General features: G+C 48.5%; 1 protein-coding gene across 8 annotated transcripts in view; it reads left to right on the top strand.

Annotated features, from left to right (window-relative positions):
• LOC127001478 (zinc finger protein rotund-like) overlaps positions 1-24,851 on the top strand; it is a 261,691-nt gene that overhangs the window by 198,006 nt on the left and 38,834 nt on the right. For 4 of the 8 annotated variants that reach the window (XM_050866049.1, XM_050866035.1, XM_050866067.1 and 1 more), the window contains one exon: positions 10,720-10,836. The exons of 2 other annotated variants lie outside the window; for them this stretch is intronic. In XM_050866049.1, the coding sequence (XP_050722006.1) occupies positions 10,720-10,836 (117 nt within the window). The remainder of the gene's footprint in view (positions 1-10,719; positions 10,837-24,851) is intronic. 2 more of the 8 variants (XM_050866041.1, XM_050866087.1) reach the window with 1 other exon arrangement.

Raw genomic sequence — 24,851 nt, 5'->3', positions numbered from 1 at the left:
TTCCCTCATTATTGGAGAGATGATCATGCAGAAAAAAATTGTTCACTTATATGCTTGAAAGACCGGCGATTTCTGATACACAGCTGCAAGAGCTCATATTACGAACTTTCAATATTTTTTTTCATAATCCATATCTCATCGTCTGTATCCCTCGAGCATTAGTTTACACTGTAGCTTGTTGGAGGGTTACTGGGTGGGTGTCTTTTGGGTTCAAGAAATAACAGTAAACCATTATGACTCCTTGCCTAGGAAACTGTCTGTCAGCTCCTCCAGCGTATCAGCCGAAAGCACGGATCATCATTCCCGAATATGGCTAAGGAAAACACACACCCCGCCCCTCCCCCCCTCCCCACACGCGCGTGCAGCCGTCGCTTGGTGTCCACCCTAACGGTACTTGACGGGGACAGGGAAGCCGAAGTGGTCATTACGTCCCTTCTGTCTATATTCTTTCCTGGATTCTCGTGTGTTGGAGGTCGACCCGCTCACACCGCCCACCATGAAGTATTTAATGTGCGTATACACAAGCACGTACACACACACGCACATGTCTTTGAAGGCACGCATTAACTTTTTGGCACTTGAAATACACACACACACACACACACACACACACACACACACACACACACACACACACACACACACACACACACACACACACACACACACACACACTCTCTCTCTCTCTCTCTCTCTCTCTCTCTCTCTCTCTCTCTCTCTCTCTCTCTCTCTCTCTCTCTCTCTCTCTCTCTCTCTCTCTCTCTCTCTCTCTCTCTCTCTCTCTCTCTCTCTCTCATCACATACCCTCAATACATGCCCCACAGCCTTGGCACAGGAGGGGGTGGGAGGGAGGGGCACCAGGGAGCGAGCTTGATGATGACGGTGATCAAATTATACGTTGGTAGAGGACCCCGTCAAGGCCGAGGCCAGAACCCGAGGTCATCGTCTTGGTGTTCACTGTCGCAACCTCGCCCGACCCAGAGCCCCCTCACCCCCCTCACCCCTCTCCACCCCAGCAGAGGTCACGCACGCTCTGTCTCCCTCATATTGTCTCCAGGAGGTGTATGTACAGTACTTCCTTACCTGCAGAGTTATTTTTAGTGTACCTTTGTGAGTGTTCTCCACCTGATGTTGTCTTGTTTCTAATGGTGTGTGGAACTGCTGCTGCGTCTGTTCGTGATTCTCTTGATACCTTTGTGTGTGTTACCTGACGCATGTTGTTTTCCTAAAGGTTGTTTATATAATTCTCTTGATACATTCCTTCACTTTCTCTACCTTTTATTTTTTTCTTATAGGTGCTCAGTTCTTTCACAGATTTAAATTTAGTATATTCTGACCTATTCATGACTCCCCTAAAACTCATTTAAAGCTCTCTCTCATATTGCCTCCCCAATATAGGCTGTGCAGTCAAGACTGCATGATTCTTCTGGTGCTTCTCCAGTAGGACTTTCCATTGCAATAAAAAGCTGGCAAAGGATAGGGATCGTTTTCTCTTGCTAGTTAATTAAGGTGTTTGTTGTTGTCGTAACTCTTAACCTCGTTCTAAATCACGCGCTGGATGTTTAAAAGGGCAATTGTGTCACCTTGTGTATTGATGTCTCGCGCCATGAAGGATCGATGCCATTTGCGGCCAGGCAGCGGCGATGACAATTAGCAAACCACTTATCTGTTAATGAGGCGGCAGTCCTTGGTGCCAGGCAGGTCACCAGTGGGGGGGGGGAGGGAGGGTAGCACACACACACACACACACACACACACACACACTCTCTCTCTCTCTCTCTCTCTCTCTCTCTCTCTCTCTCTCTCTCTCTCTCTCTCTCTCTCTCTCTCTCTCTCTCTCTCTCTCTCTCTCTCTCTCTCTCTCTCTCTCTCTCTCTCTCTCTCCACACATTTATGTCGTTTTCTTTCCGTGTAGTCAATTTCATAGCCAAGGTTTTTTTTCCATATCCCGCCATTGAGAATCAGTAAATGAAAGCAAAACGAAACGAGAAAATGCAGAAAAGTCCTCCCTATCAAAACTCCACTCCAAAGCGTTCGTTTTTTCTGCATTAATTGGAAAATCAAGTAACCCGGCAATGCTTTTCTGGCACACCTTTCCTTTCCACTCCCCTCTCTCCGCCAGCCGGCCAGCCAGCCCTCTCTCTCCACCCCGAAAAAAAAGGAGAGGGAGAGAGAAAAAATACAGTGTGTGTGAGCTGGACACGCCACACGAGCCATGGGAAAACCTTGGGCCATAAAACAGAAGAGAACAGAGCGGGGTTAGTTCTGGGCCGGGGTTAAAAGGGTGGGCAGCCGCGGCAAAGGGGTGAGGCTGGAGTTTGACCCCACAGTACCACAACACTGATTTCGCCCTTTATGTCCCCTCACACCTCCCTCACCCCCTCCTTCTGCTCCCACCTTCCCCCCTCCTTCTGCTCCCACCTTCCCCCCTCCCCTTTCTCTTCCCCTCCCTCTCCCTTCCCCTACCTTTTTCTCTTCACTGCTGCTTCCTTGTTACACCGTCACTTCGATCCATGCCCTCTCACCTTTCTCCTTTCTCCCTCCTTTCTCTCTCTCTCTCTCTCTCTCTCTCTCTCTCTCTCTCTCTCTCTCTCTCTCTCTCTCTCTCTCTCTCTCTCTCTCTCTCTCTCTCTCTCTCTTTATCTCTCTCTTCTTTTTCCCGCTCCTCCCCTTTCCCCCTTCCTCTTTTTACCTTGTTTCTTTCCCTGACTTCCCTTTTATCTTTGTTGTTTTCCTTCCCCGCCTCTCTTTTACCTTTGTTTTACTCGCTTCCCTCCTCCTCTTCTTTTCCATCACATCCTCCTTCATTTTATCTTTTATGTCCTCGCTAGGGTTCGCTCTTTATTCCCTTCTTTTGTGCGTTTTATTCTACTTTTTAAGCGTCGCCGTGTATACTTACTTGCTTTCCTTAATCTGAGAGAAGACAGGAAAAGTTGTCGAATCTTTATCCTGATGTTTAGTTTGAATATTTTCCTGCCTTTGTGGTGTGTGTGTGTGTGTCTGCATGTATGTCTCCGTGTCTTCTTCTCTGTCTGTCTGTCTGGGGATTCTGTATGTATGTATGTCTGTATGTGTGTCTGTTTTCGTGTGCGTGGTGTGAGGGCAGTCGGTGGGTGCACATGGGTAGCCCTACACAATGGCCGTCATTTTCAAGCCGGGGCACGTGAAGTCACAGGGACGAAGGGCAGTGGACGCGCTTTGAGCAAGACAACGCGTGGAGGAGAGGCGTGCTCGAAAGGAACCAGCGGAGCGACCTTGATATACGTCCACTCCAGGTACACTGACGACAGATGACGTGTACCTCCCTCCTTGAATCCTTCCCTCCCTCCTTCCCTTCAGCCCTTCCCCTCCCCCTCGTCAGCGTCTGCCGTACACCATATCGTTTTCTCCTTCCGTTACGAAACACAATGCAGCGGTACCGGACGGCGGGCAAGGGTTGTGTGGGCCTATGTGTGCGCCCCTCCCCCTCAATCTCCAAGGCCTATACCCGAGGAAGGATACGAAGGAGAGAGGCAGAGGGAGGAAAGGAGTTTAGATAATAGGTTGGACAGGCGCGGGAGTCCTCGGCTTGGCTTTATAGAAGAAAGACTAAAGAGTATTTGTAGAGGACATTGTTGAGAAAGCGTGTAACAGAGCGAGAAAATAGGAAAGTGTGTCCGACGAGAGAGAGAGAGAGAGAGAGAGAGAGAGAGAGAGAGAGCAAACCATGCATCAGGCAAGGCTAAGGACGTATGGGAAGTCCAGTATGCTGCCCGGTAAACAGTTCCTTCCTTCTTGCCTGCTTCTGCCTCTACTTGACAATCTCCAACGGGCATACCTTACTGGGACGTATGTGTATGTGTGTGTGTGTGTGTGTGTGTGTGTGTGTGTGTGTGATGACGTGGCAAGGCAGACAAAGGGTCACACACACACACACACACACACACACACACACACACACACACCTGTTGCACCTTCTGGTAATCCGCCGATGGAACAGAAACTCGGTGGTACGTTTTGGGTCTTCTTGCCTTTACGTGATTGGTCTGTATGGGGTCTGCCGGCCCTTCCGCTCACTGGCTGTAAAAGAATGTCTCCCCACAAGATTTCCCCCCGAGCCATCACGCCCCTAGCGACAGGGAAGGAGGAGGAGGGGAGAGGAAGGTAGAGAGCGAGGAGGGGCTTAGTCCGCAACCCTTTGGAAGAGAGTTTAAAGCCTCGGTCAGCGGTTGGCGTGTCGAGGGCGTGGTGGCCAGTGTCCTTCCACCGCCCAGCACCTGTCATGGAACTCACCCACTACCACATTCTTTTTCTTTATTCTTTTTTCTTTTGCTCGTGTCACCGTGAGAGATGTAAGCTATTCATTTTTTTATATATTTTTTCCCCCTCTTGAAGCGTGCTCGCTCTCCGCCTCTCTCCCAGCCGGCACTCGTGACATGTGTTTCATAGTCAGTGCGTCTCTTCTGTCATCAGCAGCTCGTGATACTTCTTGACATTTTATTGTTGTGTATCGCGTTTCTCTTTGTATGTCCTTCGTGTACTACGTTACAGTTCTCAACAATTCCTCCATCCACAACGCCTAAAGGCAAGGTCGCTACTATTAGGGAAGTTTATAACCCGCTGGTGGAGTAGTGAGCTTCCCCTTCGTTACCCCACTCCGCCACCCCTCCCCTCCCCTCCCCCATGCCTGTGAAAGGCGAGGTGCCCGTGATTATCTAAATTATCCATTTTAGCAGCGTCCACCACTCATCCACTCGTGTAAGTGGTAAAGTAATTGCAACTGGGCAAGGATATGTTTTGGGTACGAAACCATGGTAATTTTGGAAGTACTTGGAAATTCTTTATTTTACTTCTGTCTTCCTTGTATCCCGTTGAATTAAGGCTTCAAGTCACATGCTGCAAATTGAATAGTCGCTGGACGTCACGACATCGACGCAGTCCTAAGTAAAGGTCTTGGGCGCCATGCAGGCTTGTCTGAGAATGCAACGAGACGTACAGACTGGGGAGGAGGGGCAGGGTCAGCTAGTACAGTTAGGCATTAAATCTCCCCACCATTACACATCTGTCTCCGTTACCTCCAAGTGTTCCCGTGCCAATAGAAGTACTAATCAAAGCTAAGTTATGATGTTGTTTATTTGTGGCTGTAGGAAGTAAGTGGGAGAGAGAGGGAGGGAGCAAGCGAGGACGTCCTTCAGAGCTGGAGTCGGTGGAAAGGGCGCCTGGGTTCATGGTCTGTCTTGGTGGCCTGCTGCTGCCTCAGTGTTCCACCCTTCTCCACACACATATTTTCTCTCTCTCTCTCTCTCTCTCTCTCTCTCTCTCTCTCTCTCTCTCTCTCTCTCTCTCTCTCTCTCTCTCTCTCTCTCTCTCTCTCTCTCTCTCTCTCTCTCTCTCTCTCTCTCTCTCTCTCTCTCTCTCTCTCTCTCTCTCTCTCTCTCTCTCTCTCTCTCTCTCTCTCTCTCTCTCACTCAAAAATACAGAAAATTATTACAGATTTTCAACTCTTTAAATTTAAGCTAAACGCTTGATATTACTCATGTTCCTCCTACTCGTTCCTCCACATACTAATTTGTTCCTCTCTCCTCCTACTCCTCCTACGTCCCATCACCTGTTTATTCCTTCCTCTCTCCTCCTCCACATAGTCTTAGATGGCTGGGCTCATTACGCACCGGAGCTCCTGAGGCTAAGACGGAGAAGACCATCCATCAGAATCACTGACTTCGAGGCCCCGGGGAGACCTTAGAGAGCAGCGATGGGCGTGGGGCGAGAGAGAGAGAGAGAGAGAGAGAGAGAGAGAGAGAGAGAGAAGAGAGACGTGGGGAGACCCGAAGCAAGGAACAAGGTGGACGGAGAAGCTGTGAATAACTTACATCTCCGTCCTTCAATTTTCCTCTCTGTCGACACTTCCATTTGTCAACCCTTTTAGCCTCCCTCCCGCGATTCTTTTCCTCTCCGCCTTTCCTTGCTGCTCGCCGTCCCTTCTTCTCTTCCACCAGCCAGCCACAAACCCTTAGAAACGTGTCCATATATATAACGCACGACTCGATCTCTTCTCTTTGCAGTAGCTCGGTCGATAAAGAAACGCCGGAACTGTTACATTTTTGGAATAAATATATATAGCGCGAAGCGAACAACTTAGATGATTACATAGAGAACACGAGAAAGAATGGATGGTGACTATAAAAGGAAATCTACTCTGTATGTGTGTGTGTGTGTGTGTGTGTGTGTGTGTGTGTGTGTGTCTGGAGGAGTGACGCTACGTTAATCCTTTATATGGGCTGTTGGCATTTGTAGAGTGATAGCTTTTGAAGGATGGAAGGAGAGAGGGAGGGAAGGGGAGACGGCGGACCTAAGCCAGGTATGGGGCTGGTCGAGGAGGAGGAGGAGGAGGGACTTTGGAAGGATGGATTAAGGGGGCGAAGGATCTGTCTACCTCTCCCTTCTACTCTCCTATCGAAACCCTTACCTCCTCTTCCTCCTCCTCCTCCTCCTCCTCCTCCTCCTCCTACACTCCTCTCCAACTTTTCCTCCTTATACTATTCCTCCATCTTCTCCGAATCATCCCCCTCCTCCTCTCCATTTCCTCCTCCTCCTCCTCCTCCTCCTCCTTGGTCTCCCCTCTTCCTGGCAGAGATTTACTGCAATATTGCTCAACATGTTCCTGTTTTATGGATCCTCGAGGGAGTGACGTGTGTTCCTGCCGTGTGTCTTGGTATTTTAGGAGCTCATTTCCACCACCTGAGCAAAGGGATGCCAATATTAATCAGGTTCAGTTTGGTGCGGTATTATTTAACCCCCATCAGGCAATTTTGGGGTTGGCGAAGTACGCAGCCACACCTTGTAATCCCCGTCATCCCCTTCGGTGAATTATGGCGTAGCAAGGCGGGAGGGCAGGCGTGAACAATATATAACTCAGTCATTATTGGTGTCACTTTTTTCTGGGTAGTATTATGATGATCAAGGTGACATTAGCGTCCTTCCTCCCTGCCTCCGCCAACCTTACCCTCTCCTGTCGTCACTCCCACCGCCAGATATCTCTCCCAGTCCTCCTTCATTCTTCTCCTACTTCTCTCATGATCCTTCCTCCCCTCACTCCACCTTCCTCCTCCTTCCTCCCTCAGCCTTCCCCTTCCCTATCATCAGTCCGATCCCCTGACATATCTCCACCCCTCCCCTTCCTCCTCTTAGTCTTATACCATCCCTCCCTTCCCTCCTCCCCCCCCCCAACTTCCACCGTGACTCACTCAGGAAGTCATGAACACCAACCAAAAACACACCACTCTCTCTCTCTCTCTCTCTCTCTCTCTCTCTCTCTCTCTCTCTCTCTACACACACCGACAGATGGATGAAAAATAGAGTAGCGCGCCAATGCATGGAGTCATTACGCTGCCAGGTCGTGTGTCCTTCTGTAGTTAAAATGTCATCCGATCTGTGCCGAGCCCCGCGACACCCTGAATTAAGACTCACCGAGGCATAAATTGGCGCTGCAACAAGGCCCTTATTTCTCCAGGAGATTTGCGATTACGGCCCTTAATTGCTGTGTTCTCCTGGCCCTCTCCCCTATGCGCATTACCCTGAGTTACATCGCCGGGCCGCGCCACACACGGCCCTCTGATCCCTGAGTGTAATGATAACGGGGTTGGGGAAGGATTTTTGACCCTCCGGAAGCCGTCCGTATGGGTGAAATTAGGTACCTTGCCTTGTTCTGTTGGGTTGCTTGTAATTTTTTTCTCTTTTGATTTCCTTTCTTTCTTTAGTGCTGCAGCATGTGTTGTGTTGTGGACCATCTCCTTCCTCTCCTCTCACCCCTCCCCTCATCTGCACTTTCCTCTTCTCCCTTCCCTCTTCCCCACCCCTCGGCTTGCTTCCCCTCCCCTCCCCTCTCCTCTCCTCTCTTATGTATCTCTTCCCCTCTCTTTCTCCACCACTCCACTTCCCTCTTCTCCCTTCCCTCTTCCCCACCCCTCGGCTCGCTTCCCCTCCCCTCTCCTCTCCTCTCCTCCCCTCTCCTCTCCTCTCCTCTCTTATGCCATCCCCTCCCCTCTCTTTCCTCCACCACTCCACTTCCCTCTTCTCCCTTCCCTCTTCCCCACCCCTCGGCTCGCTTCCCCTCTCCTCTCCTCTCCTTTCTTCCATCCCCTCCCCTTTCAATCCTCCACCACGCCCCACCAATCTTACCTGTCCGGGTTGTGAAGGTGTTGTGTTGTTGTTGCTTTTGTTTCTGACGATAATGATGCAGTTTATTTGTCAGTCATTTCCATTGTTATTGTTTCCATGATATTCTTTGGCGTGAGTGTGCCTTCATTTCCGATTATTCAGGCAGGTAAATTGATAATAATTCACCATTTTTTCCTCGTATTCAAGTGTCTTATTGTAATGTTCCATGCACACAACGCACTCGCAAGGGGCCTCGGCGCTCCTGAGTGTTCACGTTGGCATTGAGTTCTTGGCAAGGGTGAGCACAACCAGAGGAATCTTAAGGAAAAGGCTCCATGTGTGATGCTGTAGACCGACTGAAGCCTGTGCCACGCCCGGTAAGAAAGCAGACCAGTCAAGCAGGCGTCGGTGCGGTTCTTGTTATCGTGGCTGTGCCGTAAATTAGGTGTTTCCTCCTCCCACTTCTTATTATTTTTACCCGCTTTGAAGTTTTGTATTACCACAGCAACGCAACTTGAGGCTCAACCTAGGCAAGAATGAGGGTTTAATCAAGTCTTAATCACAGATAAGATATAGGTGAATGAAGACAGATTTAAAAGAATTCAACTGAAAAATAATAAAAACGAAAATAAGACAGATACGAAATGGAAGAGGAAAGAAATTAAATGAAAAAGGCGGACCACCTACCAAAACTGATTAGAAACGAAATTTAATCGTGAAAATGGCAGCACTCTGAAAGCAATAATTGATGTCTCCAGATTAAGGGACAAAACTTCAAGGAATCACCTGCAGGAAAAGTAGAGATAACAAGTAGGTGTCGGGGTCACTTCCGCCTCACTCCGCCCAGCATGACGATGACGGAAGGTTTTTCAACTTCATTTTTTTCTCTTTCTTTTTACGATCGCTCATTTTTCCCAGTTTTATATTACTCCCTGCATTCCCTCGAGCCTGAAATACCTGTGAGGCGCGGGCCGGAGTCTTCTTTCACCGGCGAAGGTGAGATTAGATTGCAGTCGCTCTCACTGCCGAAAGAGGGCGGATGAAAAATGAGACTTGACCGACCTGTGTTCCTGGTCAGTACCGCGCACCTAAATGGGAAAAAAAGAGAACCTGTATTGCTTGCATGTGATCGAGGAACGTTATATAAAAAATAATAAAAAAGAGGACCCACAAAAACAAAAGCGTTATGGGGAGAGGTTGAAAATTAAAAAAAAAAAAAAACGATAGAGAGAAAGAAGAAAAACAAAAATGCACCGATATAAAAGTAGAATAGGTAAAGGGAAAAACAAGAGAAAAAAGTGAACCGAAAAAAAAAAGTATTTGACCCGCATTGTACAACCGTTGGGTCAGAGTCGCCTCGCCGACAGGAACCAAAGCTGGTGTGACTCTGCCTCCGCGCCTCCCCGTTAGTCCCCTCCCAGCGGTGCCACCTGTTGCTCCACTGCCTGTCGCCGCCCCCGCCACACACATGCACAAAAAAAGACAAAAAAAAGAAGAAAGATAGAATGGGGTAAAGGAAGAAACACAGAGAGAGAGAGAGAGAGAGAGAGAGAGAGAGAGAGAGAGAGAGAGAGAGAGAGAGAGATGGGGAAAACGATAGAACCCCCCCCCCCCCCCAGCTCCATTGGCCGCAGGTGAACATGTGGGCCATTTTCGATCATATCCCGCAAAAAGGCTGAATCATCTCTCGCCGCAAAAAGGGGGAAAAATTGAAAGCTGAATTTCACACCCGACTTCTCCGGTGAGCTGGGAAGAATCGAGGCTCTCCGTTGCGGCGGCTGTGGTCTCCTCCTCCTCCTCCTCCTCCTCCTCCTCCTCTTCCTATCTCTCTCTCTCTTCCCTTCACTCATCCACGTCCTCATTCACGTGTGCATTCTTCTTCTACCCACACATTTGTTTGCTCCCACACCCTCCCTCCCACCCGACCACTCCCCTTTTTTTTTACTCCTTTGGTCTCAACGCTTTAGGTATTTTCATCTTTATTTTACAATTACGTGTCTGGTATCTTTTTTTTTCTTTACGATTTAAATCATGGCTGGCTCCTCCTCCCTCCCCTCCTCCTCTCCCGCTACTCATTCTTCTCCTGCTCCTCCTCCTCCTCCTCCTCTTCATTCCCCTTCTTCTCTTTTTCTCCCGCCTTCTGTCATCGTTAGTCACGCTCTCCCCGTCACAGAGACACCGGCAGCATCTTTCCACCTCATTCGGCGACACGTTTCTCATTACCTTGAGGTCAACACTCCTCCGAGGCGGCTTAGTTATTGCTTCTGGTGGAGGAAGACGTAGCCATTCCCCGCACAGTCCCACCCGCTAATGCTCCGCTGATTCATTCCGTTTATCCTTTGTCCTTGGGTCGATTTCTCCGTTCATAGAGGACAGAGACTCGACCACCCCATGAAATATTGTCCTTTAAAAACTGATGATTCATTATTTATTTTTATTCTCATTGAACTTTACGAGGGAGAAAGATGAAAAAAGGGATTGAGGGTCTGTATATCAAAAAGGGAGAACGCATAGCAGCCTTCCCCTTCTATATTCTGTCTTTTTCGCATTCTATTAATTTCCTCCTTCCATCCAACACCTTAGCCTTGCCGAGTCCGAGACGAACTGAACGTGATAACGACGGAGAGGACAGTATAGAGGGATGGACTCGGCGCCCCTCGGCTTACGGATTCGCATGGCAGCCACATGGAGGTGTGTTATGTGAGTGTGTGTGCGTGTGTGTGTGTGTGTGTGTGTGTGTGTGTGTGTGTGTGTGTGTGTGTGTGTGTGTGTGTGTGTGTGTGTGTGTGTGTGTGTGTGTGTGTGTGTGTGTGTGTGTGTGTTTGCCGCTACACTCGGGTCACTAGAAACCACAGATTTACGGTTCAGAAGCTGACTGTCACACACGACCTGGCTTGCGGGCGCGGAGGTGTGGCCTGATCTGATCTCCCCCACCTGCTCCTCCTCCGCTTGCTTTGCCACACACACACACACACACACACACACACACACACACACACACACACACACACACACACACACACACATTTTTATACACCTTTCAGCTCCCTCTTTCAGTTCCCTAAGCGAATGATAACAAACTAAACACTACCTTATTTAGTCTTGTTTGTATGCAACGTGTGTAGCTTTATTTTCTTTTTTCATGCCATATTTTGTTTATCTTTCACCATTCATGTTTCTTCTTTTCAGTCACACCTTTCACCTGTATCAATTTACTCTCGTCTCACTTTCATTACTGTATCTCCGTTACATCCACGCCTTTCACACCCCGAGGGAAGCAGAAGGGGGAGAGAGGGTGAGAGGGAGACAGAGGACACAGGTGAGAGAGATAGAGAAGGAGAAAGAGAGAGGGAGGGAAGGAGAAAGTGAGAGGAAGGGGGTATATCTGTGTCTCCCTAATCAGCCTGACGGAGTGTAAGTTTTATAGAGGCGAGTCCTTTAAGGAGCTGCGAGAGGCGTGTTGGACCGAACCGGAGCCCCGCTGACGACAGCCGACATATCAGAGTAGAATAATAATGAGGTTCCGATGGGGGATTAGAGAGAGAGAGAGAGAGAGAGAGAGAGAGAGAGAGAGAGAGAGAGAGAGAGAGAGAGAGAGAGAGAGAGAGAGAGAGATCCTTTCTAAATTGGAAAAGATACAAAAAATAGATAGCACGGCTTCCCCGGCGTACCCAACTTATTTTCTGCAGTTGTAATTGATTAAGATCAGGGGCAATCATGCCATTTAGAGCCGCAGAATGTTTTCACCGCGAATATTCTGCATTAGTTACCCATATTAAGGCTTGCAATAGTCTGGATTTATATATTATTCTAATGCAATAAGCGTACATTGATAAGGGAGCGAGAGAGAGAGAGAGAGAGAGAGAGAGAGAGAGAGAACAAGTAACTTCTTTACGATAGATTAAATATCACACTTGTCTTGTTTTCTCTCTGCTTCATTTTGGTTCGTCTATCACATTTTACTCTCCTGTTCGTCGCCTTTCCTTTTAGTTTCTTAGTGGCACAGAGAAAGGTAGTAGTCGTGTAGCTGTCAGATGCCAAACGGAGATAAACTAAATACAGGAACCCCGACCAGTCCAATTCTAGTCTATTTCTAAGACAATGTAGAAAGTCGCATCAAACCAGAAACATTTTTAAGTCTACAGATTTTTTTATATTACTCTAAAACTCACTGTGACAGATTGGCTTCCTCTCTTTCAGCGCTGTTGGAGTGTGTTCAAAGTGAGGAATTATAATGTAGACCGCACGAAAAAATTTTGTTGACCGGTTCGTGACGTCGGTGCGCATGGCTCGAAGAGAGAGAAAGAGACGGAGGGAGTGAGAGAGAGAAGAAAAAAAAGAGAAAAACACATCATGCGACGTCGATAACGGGACAGAGGTCTTGATGGAGTGTAATTGATGGCGGCGGTGTGGTGTGTGTGGTGTGTATGGTGAGTGAGTCAGTGGTGGTGGTGGTGGTAGTGGTGGTGGAGGGGACAGCCGTGAAAGAGGGAGCTTGTGGTGAGAATGATGATGAATTGGAGGTGTGATGGTGATGCCGGTGGTGAGGAATTTCTTAGGAATCCTGCATTATGAAAAGGTGATGAAATTATTAAAGGTGATGTTAGCAAGGAAAATAGGGTGTTACGGAACTATTGCGTTTAAATATACCAGTTTCGTCTCTGAATATACGCATGGTTATAGGCTACTAATGAATATGCCGTCTCTCTCTCTCTCTCTCTCTCTCTCTCTCTCTCTCTCTCTCTCTCTCTCTCTCTCTCTCTCCCCCCCACACACACACACACACACACAAAGGTAGAGTTAAGTTCCACGTTATGCATATAGTAACTGCGATCTACAACTGGATAGAAAAAAGAGGCGTGAGAGAGATAGACTGAGGAGAAAACGTTAGCAAAAAATGAGAGAGATAGAATGGGATGGTTGGTGGCGGGTAGGCAGGCGGAGGTCGGGGAACGGGAAGGAGAGGGAAGGGTAAGCGAGAGGGTTAATACCCCAGCTCGCGACAACAAAATCAGGCACGGAACATCCGGTGAGCGTGGGAGAGCCGTGGATTAGCTGGAAGGTCAACACATTACGGCGTGATGTATGTCTTCACGGCAGACGGAGTGGCCGAGCGAGGGGGAAGGATGACAAAGGAAGACTTAGGGATGCGTTTATAGGAAGGTCTGAAAATACATTAACTGGATGAGAGAAAAAGAAAGTCACGGATACGGATATAAAAAAAATCTTTGAGGAAACCTGGCGACATTACAAAACTGCGAAACCTCACGTATTAGGCGGAAGAATGGAAGTTGAATAAAAAAAAAGCATCAAGAGCGTCCGCGTACCTCCAGTATGTATGCCTCGGGCTATCTTATAGTTGTGTCCGGGAGGGAGGATATTTAAATAAGCAATTCGCCTCGGCCGAGTACCATCTCCTGCTTCTCCAGCGAGGTGAGACTGGATGCAATTCACGGCTCCATGAATCTCGTCTGCTCCGAGTGAGTACTCCTCGTGCCGGGGCCGGGGGGGCTGGAGGGGGCGAGGATGCCGTGCTGCTTAATGGTGTCTCGAGATGGCGGCGGGGCAACCAGGCGGTCATCAGTATCTTTCGTGAAGGAATGTCTCTCGCCATAAATCTAAATCGAGTTAGTGGATCTCTTAGGTCGAGCCCATTTTTAGGGACGTAGACGGACTTGTCGACTTCAAAACAGACTAACTCGCTGCAAGACGATGAGTAGCAGATGAACAATTCGATCTTGAGCATCCCTGATCGAAGGTGTCATCTCTGCCTCCGTTTTTCCTGCCCTGAACAGCACCTGTTGCCTGCTCACTGCTTGCCAGGGGCGCCTTGTGAAGTCCATCTCATCCTGTGATGGATCGCCGCACCACCATTACTGCGCCTACCACCTCTTTACTCCCGCTGCGTGCTGTGGCGACAACACTCGCCGACACCTCGCCACCTGAGCCACGACCTCGAGCCTTCAACCTGCATACAGCGATGGTGAGCCACAACAGTGAGCCTGAAGCTTGTTGTGCGTGGAACAGTGAAAGGTGATGAAGAAGGATACTGCAGGCAGTCGAGAGATCTATGTTGAGGGCTAGCGAAGAAAAGAAGGATGTGGGATGGGTTCATCGAGCAGGATGTATTATTTCCTAAGTAAAATATATTCACATATCAATTACATGCGCGAGAAAGACCTCCTCCTCATACATATTACGTCTGGCCCACTCCAAGCACACAAATGTGTCCGAACTCGCCTGCCGGGAATCCTCCGCGAAGTGTCTTGAGGGACAGAGAGTACGTCGCCTGGATAGGGTGCAAGTGTGGCGGAGACAGGTGCTGGGTCACTGCGGCCGTCCCATAACCACTGGTCAGACGGGTTCACAATTAATATAATTAAGGGGAGTGAGGCATAATGGTGGCGAGTGGAACTGGATTTATTTTGCCGTCCATGTGTTGGAATGAGTGGGTATCACGATCCTGAGTGGACGGGCGACCGCGCCGCCACACCAGACATAGAAGTTGGTTCACTGTTCTGTTTTGCCTCGACGTTCTTATCGCGAAAGCTTTTGCTCCTAAACGTTTCAAAATAAAAGATCGACATGCACTGTGAAATTTGCAGGTCAACCCAGTGGCACCCCAGACTGAGGCTCCGGAGGTGATTCTCAAGGAACCAGGTCATATCTTACATGTCTGGCCTTGTCTTGTGACCTCGTTTTGTGTAACTAACATTTGTGACCTTCAATTTCTCTTAGTTCTTCCTTTCTCTACACCGCTTCTTTGGCCGTTCTCCCTATCTTTCACCTTCCCACCTTCACCACCCCTTATAACCAGCCTACTGGCCCTCCCCCTCCCCCGTCCCTCCTACAATTGCGTGTGGAGGGCTGACCCGCCTTGGGGGCGGGGACACGCCCCTCCTACGGCAGGACAGGTTTCTCCCGACACTGGCCGCCGCCCCGTACCCACTCCCGCAGGCCTGTCAGTGCCCTGAATGGACAGCCTCGTAAGTGGTCTGTTGATGACAAAATCACATGCGGTACTTGTTGATTTTCGTGCAGTCGTATCTTCTATCTGGGTGAGAGTGGTAAGATGTAGACGGATGCTGATGATGGGTGTCGCCAGTGTGACCAAATTAGGCGCGACAGTCCTGCAGGAAGCCAGTCCTACCTGCCCGAAATCTGGTGACAGCTAAGTTAATCAGGCGATCAAAAAATAAACACCTTTCCTAGCCGCTGAACACTGATGAAAGTTTACTCTATATATGGACTAGTAAGTTTAGAGAGAACACAAATGTTTTAACGAACAGGAACACATATACATCACGGCAAGAGAGGAATTAATTCAATAACAATACCCAATCAGCATCTTGCTCCTGGGCAGGCTCCGCCCCCCTCCATCTTGCTCTGCATCCCAATGCATCATGGTGAGACTCGAGGCAGCTTTGAAGGCCCCGCAATGGCCCGACTTGCCGGCGTTTATTGGGACGATACGATCAAGGCTGCCGCAAGATCCGCCAAGGAGTGAGTCACTCCGCGTTTACTCTCCGCGCCGTAACCAGCACGACCTGCAATAAGATTTATCACAAACCTGTTGGTCATAACTAAATAAATGAGACATAAACAAGTTGAGGAAACTTCACATACGAAAGCTCGGAGACACACGTTAAATGATCTGAAGCTCTAGCGGGAAAGGAAAGAATATGTTACAAATAGTGGTAGTGGTGTTAATATATATATATATATATATATATATATATATATATATATATATATATATATATATATATATATATATATATATATATATATATATATTTTTTTTTTTTTTTTTTTTTTTTTTTTTTTTTTAAATAACCTAGTCAAGCGAAACAGTTTGCCCACACCATAAAAAAAATCATTCCACACTATTTAATGGTATGAACGATATTATTGATTGGTGCCGAGGTGAATGTTTAAACTTTAATCACCCACAAGTTTCATTACTTCCCTCTTTGGTCAACCATTCTTCTTCGGCCAGCAATACCCGCTTGTGCGTGATAGCGACGGTCAGGCAGGGGTTGTCTTAGCTGGGCGTGTGCCTGAGTACGTATATGTATTTTTTTCTTGTGTGCGCGCTGCTCATGTGTGTGTGTGTGTGTGTGTGTGTGTGTGTGTGTGTGTGTGTGTGTTATAAAAAAGTACGACCCCAGCTTCCTTAGTGACGGTCAATTCCTCTCATCCCCGCCCTTCCCTTCATCCCCATCTCTCCCACCTCTACCTTCTTCCTTCTCTCCTCCCTCCCTCTCTCCCTTCTTCCTTCTCTCTCTCTCTCTATCTCTCTCTCTCTCTCTCTCTCTCCATCTCTCTCTCTCTCTCTCTCTCTCTCTCTCTCTCTCTCTCTCTCTCTCTCTCTCTCTCTCTCTCTCTCTCTCTCTCTCTCTCTCTCTCTCTCTCTCTCTCTCTCTCTCTCTCTCTCTCTCTCTCTCTCTCTCTCTCTCTCTCTCTCTCTCTCTCTCTCTCTCTCTCTCTCATACACACACACACACACACACACACACACGTCATGTCTCATCTCTATTTTAGGGTCGTGGGAGACTTAGTTTTTATGCCGCCTAACGAGTGGGTCCAAAATTGTAAATATGGGAGCTCTAGGATCAGAATCACCTATAGTTCACTCACCTTTTTTTTTCTTTTCTTTTTATCTTTTTATCGTTGTTGTTTTTTTGTTGTTTTTTTCGTCCGTCTGTCTGGGTGTCTTCCTGTTTGTGAGCTTGTTTGTTTGATTTCCGCCCGCTTGAATGTGCTTTATTTTGATTGTTTTCTGCTTTAGTGTGTTTGTTTTATTCTCTCTCTCTCTCTCTCTCTCTCTCTCTCTCTCTCTCTCTCTCTCTCTCTCTCTCTCTCTCTCTCTCTCTCTCTCTCTCTCTCTCTCTCTCTCTCTCTCTCTCTCTCTCTCTCTCTCTCTCTCTCTCTCTCTCTCCTTTTATGTGTGTGTGTGTGTGTGTGTGTGTGTGTGTGTGTGTGTGTGTCGGGGTGGGGCGTGTTGCCTTACCTTTATTATTCTTGTCGGTGATGTGGGGTTAAAAGGTTGTGATTTTGTGGCTTCATATAATTTGTAGAATTTTATTACCTTTCTTTCCGTCATAATGAAAAAAAAAAAGGTTAGTGAGCAATATGGTTTATTTGAAACGTAAACGCAATTTCCTAATTCAACAAGGAAGAAAAGTTTGCCAGTAATATCGATCATGTGTTTAAATGTTAAAGAATGAAATAAAAAATAGTAATCCCGGCTTTGCATGAAAGTCTCCGAGCCGTTTCATTGGAGACATTCCGGACACTGAAGTGGTACGGAGAGGCGTGGAAGGAGGGCAGAAGGAGGATTATTAGAAGGTCAAGGAAGGGCAAGCGGCGGGCGGGGGATTACCAAGGAGGAGGCGAGAAGAGAGGGAGCAGGAGCGGGAGGCGAAGGGAGGAGCGGCCCCGACAGGAAAGAGCGAGAATTGGCGGGAAGAGACGGACAAGCAGATATACATTTCACCAGGAAGCGACACGAGACGAGGGAGAAACTTGCTGTTCGGACCCGTGGGAAGCAGAGAAAGGAAGAGATAGAAAGACACAGAGAGAGAGGGCAGATTAAAAAAAAACATTAAGGGTCGTATTAGGAGACATTTCGCCGCCCAAGAACACATATTTGACAAGGCTTTCGTAGGAGTTGTGGGCATTTCCAGGGGTAGTTTTATGACCCTGGTGGTAGTCTGACCTTTCTTCTGCACCATGAACCTAAAGAAACACTCATTAGAACCCGACTGATCCCCTCTTTGACCTTTAGAAATAGGTGATGTGAGATGGCACTGTCTTGTAATACCAACCTAAGAAAGACGAGGTTAAAGGACCAACACAGTGAGCCATCAGGTCCCCGGCGATCACGTTACAAGTGCATTGACTTCCTCCTCACCTGATCACACACTGGTCTACCTGAACGTCACCTGACACGTGGGGCTGCCGATAGCAATCTGTTCTCTGCTTTGTATTCAATAAAGGGAAAGTTGTAATACAGTCGTCGCGTTGGCGTTGATGTGACACGGTGATACGTTCCTAGATGTGATGTTAAAGCATGTTATTTCTTCTCTTTGCTTTATTATCTCCGCGTTGCTGATACGCCTGTACTTATTTTTCTCTGTCCAAGCTCTTATGCATACTCTTGCCGACTATAATACCTCCACTTATCCCTTCCATTCTCCTTTCTCTCCTTCACTCTTCTCCTCTTCCTCAGCAAACATACTGCCGGTATTTGTTCCCTTCGCCAGAGGAACACCTGTGTAACCGGATTCGTCGGTTTTGATTTGTGGTGGCGCAGGTGGTGATAGTAATAGCGGTGGCATGGGGGGACGATGGCAAGGGTGATGGTGGCGGTGATGGTGCATGCAAGCAGTCGAGGTGGTAGTGGCAAGAATGATTGTGGTGATCGTGGTGATGGCCTCTGGCTTCTCCTTACGCTTGACGCACTATCTGACCACTACATCAGCATCTCATCGCGCTCGCTTCAGGACGAGCTACACACAACACCGATAAAACAACACACAAGGAAGCGCCATTATGCCTCTTACCTGTGGTCTCGTGGCGCAGAACAGGCACGACTAATATATGTGATGACATGGAGGACAAACTTACTGTGTCGGATCTGTGCAAGTTTCCTTTTAACGGAGGGGAGGTTGTTGGCCATTCTGCATCTTTGCCACCGTGGATGTTACGGTTTTGAGTCCATTTTTTATACTCACTCAGATGTATATAACCCCACGCACACAAACCTTGCTGATAATGGAAAATGAGTAAAGAAAAGACGTGAGAGAAGATTAAGGAAGGACCCTTAAATTATGTAGAAGTAAGATAAATGAGCAATATATTTCATCCTCTACTGCGATAACATTAATTCCAACAATAATAACAGTAAAGATCATAACGATATCCTTGGGCACATTTCGTATCCGATTCTTGTGGCCGTGCTTTTTGCCCGCTCTTCTTTTCCTTGCCTTTTATCACTGCATGTTCCTAATGCATGCGTGATAAATGGAGGGAAGGATTTATCATGTGACGCGGGAGAAGACAGAGTGAGCTTCCATCAGCGGTCGGCGGGGCAGGCACAAGCACATTAGGAACTCCCGGTGCTTGCGTGAACCAAGGCCAAAAAAAAGTCGGCAAAAAGTTAGGAAAAAAGGAGATGAGGCGTGTGTAATGTCAGGTTCGTGGTCATTGCCGGTAATATTGTCTATTGACGATCTTCCTGATGCATGTCTTCTCCCCTCTCCCCAGCCCCCTCTCTCTCTCGCTCTCGCTTTCCTCTCCTCTCCTCCCCTCTCCTTTCGTTTCCTCTCCTCTCTACTTACGCTTTCTCATTCATCAACTATATGTTATTTACCTCTCTCTGCTCAGGCAGCGAGGTGCCCACCAAAGGGTTTCAACACCTTTGTTTCGCTCACTTGAAGGCTTTTACGGACACTCTGCTCACCTGCATACTGATTGCAAGCCAACTGTCATGAAAATACCTGTGGTGCGCAAGAACCCGAGGCGAGATTCTTCCTGCCAACTTATTTTTTTAATTCCCTCGTTATTTTGCCTTCCTCCTAAGCACGGTACGCAAGAGAACAGCCTTGAAACTTGATTACTTTTTTATCTTACTCTTTTTTTTATGACTGTATTTGCTGACGAAGCTGTAAGGTAGATTATTACAGTTAGTTCTAAAGGGTTTGTGTGTGTGTGTGTGTGTGTGTGTGTGTGTGTGTGTGTGTGTGTGTGTGTGTGTGTGTGTGTGTGTAAGTGTTTGTGTGTATGTTTGTTTGTTTGTTTGTTTGTGTGTGTGTGTGTGTGTGTGTGTGTGTGTGTGTCGTCTTATGTGGAAATATAATCTCGCCACAAAAGTCAGCGCAGCGCTCAAGCAACACACGACAGGTGATCCAGAGAAGGGGAGAGAGTAAGCAGGTAGGCAGGCAGGCATGCAGACTGACAACAAGAGCGGTAATAGCAAAAGGACATAGAGATAAACAGACACGGTTGGCTTAGGAGCGGTTCAGACAGGATTCGTAGACGAGAAGGAAAAAGTAACATTGCCACACCTGTGAGGGTCGCGGGAGGTAATGAATAGCAGTGTTGTGGGTGTTGCTCAATGCTGCCGTGGCCCGTAGGGGTGGGTGGGCAGGTACCGGGTATTGGGGTCGCTTATGTGGGCAAACTATTCACGTTGCCTCACACCCACTAACTACCGGGCGCGGGCCTCACCTGCCCCCAACAAGGCGCTGCCGTCCACCCCGCCCTCAAGAGGCCCCTCCCGCAAGGCAGAACAGATTTCCTTTGTGTTGTTTGCTATAATTACGAGAATTTATTACCCGCTGGGACGTTATCGGAACTGCGCATACAGAAAAGGATTCCGGTTCGAGAAAGGTAGTCAGGCGTTTTTATTGAAATGCGACGCGGGGTACATATATATTTTTCGCCCCCTCCCTATTCTGGAAACGACAAACCTCGGAATCCTGAGAAAACGAGTATCGGATGACAAGCACTTTCACGAGCAAAGGAACCCAAGACGAGGCATTGCACGCGGGTTATGAAAGGAGATTCTTGTGTCAGCTGCCGCAGGTCTAATCATTGTTCACCAATTTTTCTTTTTTGGGGTCGTCCGCCATCGCCGCCACCTGTTCTTGATGGCTACCTGCACCAAGGGCCGTTCAGGGGAGTAATAATGTTGATGTAAGTCTGTAAGAGCCGTCAGCGTAATATCAAGAAGCGCCACTCAATTCTTCCTCCCATCTCGGTATTATAATTCGTCCTCGCTGCAGCGGAAGTGTTGCCTGATTAATATCGTGATTCAGTTCTGAGTTTCCTGGTACTGATTTGGTCTGTCTGTCGGTATTACATTCTCTCTCTCTCTCTCTCTCTCTCTCTCTCTCTCTCTCTCTCTCTCTCTCTCTCTCTCTCTCTCTCTCTCTCTCTCTCTCTCTCTCTCTCTCTCTCTCTCTCTCTCTCTCTCTCTCTCTCTCTCTCTCTCTCTCTCTCTCTCTCTCTCTCTCTCTCTCTCTCTCTCTCTCTCTCTCTCTCTCTCTCTCACACACACACACACACACACACACACACACACACACATCACATCTGCAAGTAGTGGTGTGGTAGACGCAATGGTGATGGTGATGGGAGTGGTCGTAGAGGGGATAGAGGTGGTCCGAATTGTAGGCTCGTGGTATGTGGTGGAAGGCATACTGGTGATAGTAGTGATGGTGGTGGTGGTGGTTCAGGCACCCACTAACCCCATGAACACGGCCACGCCTCCACCTGTACCTCCACCTGTGCCTCTACCCAGACCACATGCTTCTTTTGGGCCGCCTCTCCGGGGGTCTAGCTGCTGCTCTTAGTCCAAGCGTCGCCGTGGCTCCAGGCGTGGCGTATTCAGGTCACCAGCTTGTCTCTTGCACGCCGCTGCTGTGAGTACTGCCCCAGGCCGCGCTCCCTGTCGACCCTGACCGCCTATGACGGAGGCCAGCTCGGTTTTCTGCAACACTACAGCGCGAAGTGTCTCTGCGGGCGTGGCGGTTTTCGAAGGTGTAGGTGGGTGTGTTGAAAGGCGTGGGTGGGTGGATGGGAGGCTGGGAGGCGAAGGAGAAAGCAGCAACGGGAGGAAGGTGTGGTGGAAGGTATCAGTGTGTAATTATTTTGACTGGGTGCCATAGGTGTGTATTCGTACCCAGAGCGTTCAGTGTGTTACCGTTTTGTACCCGTGTTTACCCGTGCATGCGTGCGTGTGTTTGTATGAGCGCATGTATATTTATGTGTGGGCGTGTGCCTCCCCTGACCTTTGAGGTGGGCGTAGCTGCTGACCAAGTAACGTGTGTTGGGCAAGACCCGGTACCCAACCCCATGCCCTCTCCCTTCCCGCCCCGCCCGGCTCCACCCCGGCTACCCCTCCGTACCCCTCAGCGCCCCACCCCGCCCTATGCTGCCTTCACCACTCTCACCCTACCCCAGGCAGCCAACACCATCTCAGCCACGCTCTAAGCCCTTCTCCCTCCCTCCCTCTCTCTTGTTACTCCTGCACCACAGGGGTAGTTTCTCCACATCTAGAAATTTCCCTCATGTGGCTGTTTCATGTACTCTACATCTTCCGAAGTATCGTATTTTCGTTGTATTCTCATTATTTTTTTTACTTTCTCTACTTCAAACATTTTTAGGCGTTCTCTTTTCCCCAAACTCTCTCCTTTTCCCATGAGCTATCATTTGGGTAGCAGACCTGACCATTACCTAATAGGAACGACCTTCCTGGAAAGCCCTGCCCGCCCGGCTTTGGGCGGCTCCCTCCAGCCAACCTGGAATCGACAGTCATGGGGCTGCACAAGGTTTCCGGGGTGAGTGGGCTGGCAGCCGCCGGGAACTAGCTCAGGTCTGAGTGAACCCCGGGCTGCTCAGGGCCACGCCAGCCCACCTATCTTAATCTCCGCCTCCGAACCCAGTCTGTCTGCTTCTAGAGACGCTTGTGTGCTGGATGTTTAAGTGTATTCATGAATTCTCTCTCTCTCTCTCTCTCTCTCTCTCTCTCTCTCTCTCTCTCTCTCTCTCTCTCTCTCTCTCTCTCTCTCTCTCTCTCTCTCTCTCTCTCTCTCTCTCTCTCTCTCTCTCTCTCTGTGTCTCTCTCTCTCTCTCTCTCTCTCTCTCTCTCTCTCTCTCTCTCTCTCTCTCTCTCTCTCTCTCTCTCTCTCTCTCTCTCTCTCTCTCTCTCTCTCTCTCTCTCTCTCAGCAGATATAAATTGTTACATTCGAAAATTGGTGTTAGATTTGCCATTCAAAAGCATCTTACAACACTCATTGTAGGCACAGGCGTGCAGTTGCACGCCCATGTGCTATGTGTCAATGTTATCAACTTCTATCATAAGGGCAGGAGGTGTTGTGTTGAGGGGAGGTGTTGTTCTTGCCTTGTGGTTTAAAGGTCCCTCTCTCACCTGGTGCAACCTTCCCGTATGGAGCGGACCGCTTACAGTTTTTTCTGTCATTCCTTGACATTCCTCCCAAGGATATTCGGTTTGCGCTGAGACCCACCCCGAGTCCACAAGAAGTGAACTACGGCGTCCGAATCCATCCATAAGGACAGCTTTGTTGATGCTCTTCCAAGCCCTGAACGCGTGCCAAGTTCTCTTTCTTTTTTCCCTAACAAAACAGTGCATCCTCTTCACACGCCAAGGAGGATTTAACCTTACAGCAGACTGATGCTAAGCCAGGAATCTGATATGAATTGGCTGAGTATGGGTGTGGGAGGCGAGGGTTGGGACGCGACTGGGTAAAGTAACCAGAAGGGGACAAAAAGCTGCACTCAACGGCAAGACTCCGGACGTGGGCCAGTTGTTGCCCCGCGCCGCACCCACGCGTGTTTACCTGCTGCTGCTGCTGCCGCTGCTGCTGCTGTACACCTGTTGCTTTCATTTTGCAACTTGCATCCAATCTATCGTACTTCGTTCGTATGTGTACATGGCCACCAGTTTCATGTTCCTTTGCATTTCATTTTCTCGTTGGCCTTGGTCTCCCATTCCCCCTTACAAGCGGTCCGTGGAATGGACTTCACCTGGCTCATTAATCTCTTGTCTCCCACTACCATTCATTTCCTCCGTCTTCTCCCACATTCACTTGCACCAATGGACTTTTGTTAAGAAACCACTCCGTCAAAGACAGTCACCCATGTTGAGTTTTGTGACTTGCAATTAAAAGCCTCCTGCTCTGTACTGTTTGCATTAGTGTTAGTGAGTTGAAGGGTGAGATATGCATATTCACTGGCAATATTGTGAACTGTAATTTGATCAAATTACGCTCACAGTGAATTTTGAAATCAAATCGTTTGCATAATACTAGCAGCAACAACAACAATATCTTAGTAGGTATCTAAGCCCGGTTTCAGAGGTGCAGCTATTTTACATCAGTACATATTTGTTTATTTTATTATTTATTTACTTATTCGCTGTGCCGAGTCATGGGCCATGCAGCTGCCTCAGTTCGTCCTACACGTGCGCCACCTGCCGCGCGGCACCCAGAGGCACACTGCCGTGGTGGAGAGTGACCTGAACAAACAAAGTGACAAGCAGCCAACAGCCAAAGGCGAGCGACTTTAAGGTGTGGACGAAGTGGAGTGAGTGAAAGCTGTGAGCTGTCTCCCCTGTGACGACCAGTACACGCACGTGGCTCTGAATGTATAATGGAACCGATGGGGCGCCCCCCCCCCCCCACCTCCTCTTTTCCCGCACTATTCCCTGGACTGGCTCAGTCCAAACTCGGCTTTGCTTTTTCTCGAACCCCCCGGAGGAAAATTACCTGAGGTGGTTAGGTAGTACGGTGTAATTACGAGCGTTGCGGATGCTGGCCTGACAGGCGAAATGAAGCCATATGATGAGATATTAAGGTGGGAGGATCAGACTTAATTAGTGAATGATGGCTTGCGGAAACGGAGAGACGCGAGGGAATATTTCATCACGAAATACAGAGTGGCGACACGTGAAGGAGACGAGTGACCCAATGAAACCAAAGGGAGAAAGATAAAGCTGATAATGAAGAAAGAGGAGGCGGAGGAAAAGTAGGAGAAGAGAAGAAGGATCAGCAGCAAGAACATATTAAGGAGGGGAAAGGTAATCTTGAGGACAAATGATCATGAACAATAATTGCGATGAACAGTAATTTAAAAGTAATTATGGAGGGAAGAAGAAGGGGACGAAATAGGAAGAGGAAGGGTGAGA

Source organism: Eriocheir sinensis, chromosome 2 (assembly GCF_024679095.1).
Source record: "Eriocheir sinensis breed Jianghai 21 chromosome 2, ASM2467909v1, whole genome shotgun sequence".
Lineage (NCBI taxonomy): Eukaryota > Metazoa > Arthropoda > Malacostraca > Decapoda > Varunidae > Eriocheir > Eriocheir sinensis.
The sequence above is the reverse complement of the archived record's forward strand: the minus strand, read 5'-3'. Positions and strand labels throughout refer to the sequence as shown.